Genomic DNA, 8881 nt, shown 5'->3' on the forward strand with positions numbered 1-8881 from the left:
TCTATGAATTCCAAAAGTGTAAAAACCATGCTTCTATATAAATTCAATACAGATCCAACACAGACAGATCTATACAAAAATCAATACAGATTGAACACAAACAGATTTAAATCAACACAGACAGATCTATACAAATTCAACACAGACAGATTTATACAAAAATCAATACAGATTGAACACAGACAGATTTAAATCAACATAGACAGATCTATACAAATCAACACAGACAGATCTATACAAATTCAACACAGACAGATCTATACAAAAATCAATACAGATTGAACACAGATAGATTTAAATCAACACAGACAGATCTATACAAATTCAACACAGACAGATTTAAATCAAAAAATCTGTTGCTTAAATCAAAAATTAAATCAAAGATTATACATTCCAAACAAACAAACACAGACAGAGATCGGGGCGAGAGAGAGAGAGAGAGAGAGGCTTACCTGTGAGAGAGAGCCGATCGGTGTGGATGCAAAACCAGAGTAAGAGACTGAGATGAGAGAGTGAGGGAGATGAGATAGTGAGAGAGACAGATCAGAGTCAGAGAGAGACAGATCTCATATGTTCGAAAAAAAACCAAAGATCGGGGAGAGAAACATAGACAGAGATCAGAGAGAGGGGCTTTACCTGTGTGCGATGAGGTCGATCGATCGGTCGATCTTGTGAGAGAGAGATTCGATCGCTGAGTGAGTGCACAGATGAAAATCGCGAGTGAGGGTGAAAGAGAGACCGAGAGGAAGAGAGGAGATAGATATTAGATACAGTGCTGATCTGATGATGAGTGTGAGTGAGTGGGTTTAATTAGGTTAGGGTTTTCTTTTCTTTGTTTTGTTTGGACGATCAGATTTAAAAGGGCAGATCAGATCAGATTTTGAACGGCCAGATCAGATCAGATTTTAAAAAAAAAAAAAGAGTTTTATGCGGGCGGGTTGGGCGGGTGAGGGTCAAACCCGCAACCCGCCCGCAACCCGAAATTTACATAAAATTCAAACCGCACTCTACCCTAATGTGTTTGCGAAACCGCCCATACATGCGCGGTTCGGATCGCGTAGGGCGGTTTGGACGGTTCGGATGACCCTATGCCCAGCCCTAATGCCAAGTCAATAGAAGATCATTTTTACCAAAGGGCTACGAAGATCACGCCTGCCTACTATCTCTTCTATGGCTTCCGTTGAGAATTAAGAAAAAAAAGTTAATTTATTGATTAAAGAAATTATAAAAATAATTAAATTTGTTTGAAACATTCTTTGAAAAAAAATAAACTAAGGCCTTTTCAACAAATAGAATGAATTTTATTTGTATTAAAAAAAAGAATGAATTTTACAAATAGACTAAGGCCTTTTCAACAAAATATATTTTTTTTAGGGTAAATTACAAATACACCCCATAAAGTTTGCTTAAAATATGAATTGTCCCCTTTAGTTTGAAAATTTTCAAATACTTTCCTGTTAGAATTTTTTATTTAACAGAATTAATTGAAAAAATGAAATTTCTAACTGGTCACCTATACAATAATAAAATTATATGAATTATTAATTGAAATAAAATTTTAACATTATTAAAAATTGTTAATTAACTTGATGATTTTTTAATAAAATAACATATTTATTATGAAATTAGAAACCTTAAGGGGCCATAATGTAATTTCTAAAATTATAAGGAGTAATTTATAATTTAAATAAAGCTCAGGATGTGCGTTTGTAATTTACCCATTTTTTTAACCACTACCTATTTTTTAAGTCATAGCCAAATGAACCTGTTTACTAAGGGTAACAAATGAACTACCTAATAGTGGATAATCTAATTCAAAAATGATTTAGACCTAGGAGCTCCAAATGAGCATTAATTTGTCTTTTTCTTCTTCTTGTTTTGTCTTTTACTTATTTTTTATTTTATTTTTTTTTAAATAGGATGCCATCTCAGTAGAGCTGCTTTTAGAGCAACTCTACTAGTGCTCTGTAGCACTGCTGAATCTAATTATCTATTCATTAAAATAAAAGAAAATGGCTATTTCTTAAAGCTCTTCTATAAAATGCAATGATCATAAATTTATAATGGTGAATAACAATTCCGTTGCAATATATTTTTTATTATTTTTTAAGTTAACTAAACATGAAAATAAATATTTAAATAAAAAAAATCATTCAAATGAACCAAACACTACGGCGCAAAAAAAACTTTCACATAATAAAACACGGATATGAAACAAAAAGTGAACCCACCTATAATTTATCTCGCGTTTGTGTCCTATTATCTAAAAATCTTTCCCAACATAGGTGACTGATAAGAGTACACAAGCACTCAAGCTAGCTCCATAGTAACTGTCATGTGGATTTAAATATGAGATAGGTTAGGGATCATAAAAAAAAAATTATAAAAATAATCATGAAAAATTTGTGATTCTTAAATTATCTTGATTAATGTGTGGTGCTTTATTGTAAGTGTAATCCAAATGTCACAAATCTTTCATGACTATTTTTATGAAAGACTTTTCATGATACCTAGTATTGCTGTTTAAACATTGATTTGGGCGGCAAAAACATTTATGTCACGCAAAAGTTGTAATCAAAGGTTAAGAAGAAAATGATATAGGACGCCAATGTCTTGTTATAAGGGCATCAAATATGAATCTTCTAATTAACAAGAATACACCTCGTCATTGCCGGCAACAAATCACATAATTTTACAAAAATAATGTCCTCTAAACAACGGACTTTACGATGCCGATACTCTGCTAATCGACCCTTTTCGTACTTATAATTAACCACGTAAACAAATCTTAATCATTATTACATTCGCATTCAACACACACAAACACAAAACACTAGCTAACACTAAATTTTACCACAACATTCTTTGTTAAACCTTACTTTCAGCCATGTCAAGCGACAATGGGTGGATCACTGCCTTGGAGAATGAAGCCAAGAAGAGTTACCAACCGGAGTATGATCCACGGAGCGGCTTCGATTCGCGAACCGGTATCTACCACTCACTCGAACAACTCGGTGAACATCTAAAGATACCAACCAGGCCTGACCTTGACACGGCCATGTTTGTGCTATCACAATTTCCACCACCAAAAGAAGCCGAGTCAAGAGTTGCACTCATTGACTCGGCCACTAACCAGAGAGTTACATATGCACAACTCCGCCACTCGATTGACTCCCTCGCCTCTGGACTGTACCATGGGCTAGGGATTCGCAAGGGCGACGTCGTGTTCGTCCTGTCCCCAAACTCACTCCTGTACCCGACCATTTGTCTAGCTGTACTGTCCATCGGCGCGGTGCTAACCACCGCAAACCCAGTCAACACCGCGTCAGAAATCGCCAAGCAAGTACGTAACTCGGGTGCTAAACTCGGAATTGCTGCACCAGAAGAGGTGTGCAAATTAGTCTCCACAGGATTGCCTACACTCCACACTTCTCGTCCATCCGACAGTGCACTTTCCATTGAAGAGCTAATCGAAAGCTGTGATCCGATGGAGTTGCCAAAACAAGGGCTCACTCAATCAGACACCGCAGCCATTCTATATTCCTCAGGGACTACTGGGACTAGCAAAGGTGTAGTATTAACCCATTCAAACTTCATATCTATCATGACACTTCTCAAATGGACTGTCGACGCAATATCGGCCCAGAATGATGTGTTCTTGTGCTTCATACCAATGTTTCACATCTATGGACTTGCATTCTTTGGCCTTGGCCTGTTTTGTTCGGGCATAACGACGGTGTTGATGCAAAAGTTTGACTTCCAAGCTATGCTTGATGCAATTCAAACTTACCAAGTCAATAATGTTCCGGCAGTGCCTCCAGTGATACTTGGGCTGGTGAAGTATATTAATGGTGGTCATGACTTGTCGTCCCTAAGAAGGATTGGCTCGGGGGCAGCACCGTTGAGCAAAGAGGTTTCCGATGCCTTCAGAGAGAAGTTTCCAGGGGTCGAGGTAAGACAAGGCTATGGACTAACCGAGAGCTGCGGTGCAGGCACTTTTAGTGTTTCCGATGAACAGGCTAAGGAACGTTCAGCTTCATGTGGAAGGTTGATTCCAAGTTTTACTGCCAAGGTGGTGGATTTTGAGACGGGATTGGCGCTGCCACCGGGTAGGGAAGGAGAGCTGTGGCTGAAGAGCCCCGTGGTGATGAAAGGGTACTTGGGAAATGAGGAGGCGACGGCTGCGACATTTGATAAAGATGGGTGGCTGAGAACCGGAGATCTTTGTTATTTTGATGAAGATGGATTCGTTTACATCGTTGATAGGATAAAGGAGCTCATCAAGCACAATGGGTATCAGGTATGTATATATGCACAAGTAGATAACGTATGTAATGTTACGGGAATTAAGAACAATGTTACGTGTTGTAAACAATATAATGATATGATATATGAATGCAAATCCAGGTAGCACCGGCAGAATTGGAAGCAATTCTTTTGAGTCATCCTGGTATTCTTGACACTGCAGTTATACCGTATGTCACACTGCTTACCCTCTCTCTCTCTCTCTCTCTATATATATATATATAGATAGATAGATAGATAGATAGATATAACAGAATAAGATATGGTGTAGAGTTGAAGACGAAGAAGCAGGACAGATACCAATGGCATATGTGGTGAAAGCAGCTGGTTCCGAACTTACTGAAGACGAAATCATCAAATTTGTTGCCAGCCAGGTTTGTGTTGGTCCCTTCTTCCTCTTTCCATGGAGTTATCAAAAAATTTATCCATGCCTGTATATTGGCACATACATATATATATAGTTGAAGTATGTACATAAAAACCAGTTTATGTGCTCCTATCGATAATCACACACACACACACACACATATATATGATCTTCTAAGATTGTTATACTGAAATTTTCAGGTGGCCCCATACAAGAAGGTAAGAAAAGTAGGCTTCATCAGTGCCATCCCGAGATCAGCAGCTGGCAAAATCTTGCGGAAGGAGCTAGTTTCCCTAAACCAACACCAAGTCATCTCCAAGTTATAATAGTTTTAAAATAATTTTTTCTTGAATTTCATTTTTCCCTATATGTATTCTATATTTATATATATGGAGCCTACATCTTAAAGGATAGAAGGATCGCCAACAATTGTATTTCAGCATCCAGTACTATTGCAATCTGAAAACTATGTTGCAGCGAAGATCACCGAAGCATATTTGGAATAAAGAGTTAATAAAGAGTCTCTAAAGCATGACTATGTTATTGTATTGTAAATCTAAGTACTCAATTACTAGAAATTACTATGTCCAAGTCTAAACAAGAAAGGGAAACTATTGTGCAATTTTCTAGTGCTTTCTGGTCTTCCCAAGGTTTGAGTTGGGGAAAATTAGTCTCCACAAAAAAGTGAAGGCAAAACTGTCTACCTACTATCTCTCTCAAAAATCAAATCCTATTGTAAGCGAGAGAACGACCTTCTTGGCAATGAAAAAATAGATTATCTCCATCCATTCCATAGACTCGCCTTTCCGTTCTACTTACTATGAGACATGCAACAACCAAATATAGTTTTCAAGGGCATCAAATGAAAAGGGACACTTCGCTAACCTACAATGTCACTTTGTAACTCACGTTGAGTCTTAACTTTTAGTGCTTTAATTTTCTATGAGGACATTTATGCTATGTTTGGATTTAGAATTTGTGTCAAGTAAAAAAGAAAAAAAGAAAAGAATTATTTGTTTATTTTTCTCTAAGAACCAAATTAAAAAACTACCTATCATTTTCATCTTTTTTTTTTTTTTTTTTTTTTTAACCAGCCAAACAAACTTTCCATTTTTCTATTCGTTTTCCTTAATTTTCCTTGACAAGGCGTCATACTGTGCTACCTGGCAGTGTCACAATATGTGGGCCTGGATGCGGCTAGGCGTGAGGATGGTTCAGTTTGGTTTGGTTTGGTTTTGAAGAAAACCAATAACAAACCACTACATAAAATTCCACGAAATTTGAAACCAAATTGAACCATGAAAATCTTGGGAGGTTTCAATTTTGAAGTAAACCAAGACCAAACCACTGCCTACAGTTCTATAAAATATGAAACCAAATCAAGCTATGAAAATCTTAGAACCAAACCAAATCATGAAAAATGCAGTTCAATTTGGAATCATGGTTTCATGAACTTTGTGATCATTCACAACATAATTACTACTTGCTCAAAGATCAAGCAATATATCTTCATTTTACAAACAAAATTGTTTGAATGATTGTTTAGAACTAGTTTTACTATTATACAAGAAGACACTTGTAAACAAGGGGTTAACAACTTGTGAATATATATAAGATACTTGAGTGTCTATCATAAGTAACAAATTATATGTATGTATATATCTAAACGGCTTGGTTCGGTTCCAAACTGGAACTATAACTATAAAATCACAAACCGAACCGTGAAACATGGTTCACCTATTTTAAGAACTAGGACCAAACCATGCATTGAGAAAACCAAACCAAACAGTGCGATTTGGTCTGGATCGAACCAGTTTACAATTTTTTTTTTTTTTTTTCCTGCCCAGCACTAGACATGGCACTATGACAAGTGGCTTCCAAGTCACACATTACACATTAGGCGAGCGCCAAAAAAGAGGCTCAATAGAGAAATATGGGTCCGTTAGACAGGGCCAAGGAACAAAATACCATTTCGTTTTCCATCAAAATAGCTGAAATGCTTATGTTTCCTAGGAAACCAAAATGAAACATTAGTGGAATAATGCAATTCCAATGTTTCCAACAAAACATACCAAAACACGCCAAAACATTAGGAAAGGCAAAACAAGAAAGGAGATATAGAAAAAAGAAGATAAAAGAAGCATAATTATGTCACTTATTTTCTTTCTTTATACCACATAGTACTCTCTCTTTTTTTCATCCCTATTACTACTACAATTTTGCATTTTTTTCTTTTACAATGGCAAACTTCTTTCTCAACTAAGCATTTAAAGCTTTTGTTCAGTAGTTTCTAATGTTCATAAATATCAACATGTTCAATTAAATTAGTTATTGAATATGTATTAGCATTTATATAAGGTTTAGATTTTGTTTCAAAACTTTTTCAAACGTTTTCAAAAAAAAAAAAAAAAAAAAATTTCCTCATTTCCCTTGAGTTTCCAAAATATTTACAAAGCATTTCCGTTTCTAAGCTAACCAAAACAACATATTAAAATGAAATTTTGATCCTTGGACGAGGCCGTCATAAGTTACAATATTGTAATCTTAATGCCAGCCAACTCTGGCCATTAAGCATTTGAACTATAGCTAGACGAATATAACTTCAGAAAGCAACCTTCCAAAGTTGTTGTATATCCAATATAGCCACACACACACACGCACACACACACTCACAAACACTATTCATATTGGGAGGATTGTTCTATTTATGGGTTGTTTGGGATAATCTAAATAAGTGTACTTTTTTACTTTTTACGAAAAGATGTGCAGAAAAGTAGAGAGGTGATGTGATGAAAAAAAGATAAAAAGATAAAAAGTGTGTACTTATTAGTACACCCCAAACAAGGTCTTAATATCATCGAAGTCGACCTCTTTGAGAACATTCTATGGATCCAATTTTTCCTACACCAATAAATAAATAAATAATGTAAAGACCATGAAATGGTTACAATTTTTCTAACCCTTAAAAATGGGAGAGGAGGTCTTATATTTATAGAAAAATAGGCCACTCCCTCAGAAACATCCATTCATACAAAAAGCAGGAAGCAAGCCGACCAGTTAAGGTGGTCGGCCGGCTACTCCCCCTGGTCGGCCGACCAGGGGTCAAAAGGTTCAAGGAGAAATGCTGGCCGGCCACCCCAGAAAGGTTTAATAGGCTCAGCTATGAACATGGCATATGATTCCATTCAAGACATGTGATGAATAACGTATTCATTTAGATTAATTATATATAATTAACTAACACATTAAAAATATAGTCAATCCTACATTTTTAACATAATTAGACTAAATACCTTTTTAGTATGGTTAAAAGGTATTTAGTACGTTTAAATTTATTTATTAAGATTTTAACGAATTTAAATTTAAGTTCGAACTTAATAAAAATTTAACGAATCGAGTTCGAGACGAAATTGTTTCACAAATACAAACCAAACATAGCCCGATCTTTGATCGGGTGAGCAAGTGTGCTCATTTCAGGACCTTCCCCTCTTGTACCTAAGTTTTCTAGCCGAGGCAACTTTGATGATGACGGACACGTGACTAATGATAAATACATACAACTACAAAAAAAATAACAAAAAAAATATTACACATAATAATGCACCAAATTCGTGTGTTATCATTTTAAATCAAAATATTTTTTCAAATTTTGGTTTTTTTTGTTTCTCTTACTATTTTCATCAGAAACAAACAGAGGCGCCACGGCCTTGTCCAACAGCATGGCATGCCCTGGCCTTGGCCAACAGCATATCATACCACGGCCTAAGTTTCATTTCTGCTGGTATTATTTTATTTTAATTTATTTTATTTTTATTTAAGTTGGAGTTGTGAGTATCTTTTTTTAAAAATTTAATTTATCTGTGATTTCCATTTGTTTTTAATTATTATTATTTAGGTAAGTTATGATGTGAGTTAGATATGTAATAGACATGTGAGTTTTATTGATTTAAAGTTTATCGCAACGATCTAAAAAGAGCCCTTACTTAGGCTGACGACGTTGTGCTTGTTCAAGTCAAAACTGCACTTGGATATTTTGGCAGAGAATTAGGGAGAGGTCGAGGATTGAGCAGTTTAAGATGCCCTTGCTCCATCAGTACCTTCAATGCATAGGTTAGACTCACATGGAGATGGCCTAGCAGTTAAGCATGTTTTTCTACCATCTCTTGGCTTCGACACCCCATTTTGACCGGCCTTAAGATTTGGGCACTT

At 35.8% G+C, this 8881-nt stretch overlaps 1 protein-coding gene across 1 annotated transcript; it reads left to right on the forward strand.

Moving 5' to 3' along the window:
• Nucleotides 1-2430: 2430 nt before the first annotated feature.
• LOC114294281 (putative CoA ligase CCL5) lies at nucleotides 2431-5204 on the forward strand. Its single transcript, XM_028238403.2, has 4 exons — nucleotides 2431-4300; nucleotides 4408-4475; nucleotides 4577-4679; nucleotides 4873-5204. Exons 1-4 carry the CDS (start codon nucleotides 2888-2890, stop codon nucleotides 4996-4998), a joined length of 1710 nt encoding a protein of 569 aa, XP_028094204.2. The 5' UTR covers nucleotides 2431-2887; the 3' UTR covers nucleotides 4999-5204.
• Nucleotides 5205-8881: the final 3677 nt, after the last annotated feature.

This window comes from Camellia sinensis, chromosome 8 (genome assembly GCF_055761805.1).
Source record: "Camellia sinensis isolate YWXY chromosome 8, ASM5576180v1, whole genome shotgun sequence".
Taxonomy (NCBI): Eukaryota; Viridiplantae; Streptophyta; class Magnoliopsida; order Ericales; family Theaceae; genus Camellia; species Camellia sinensis.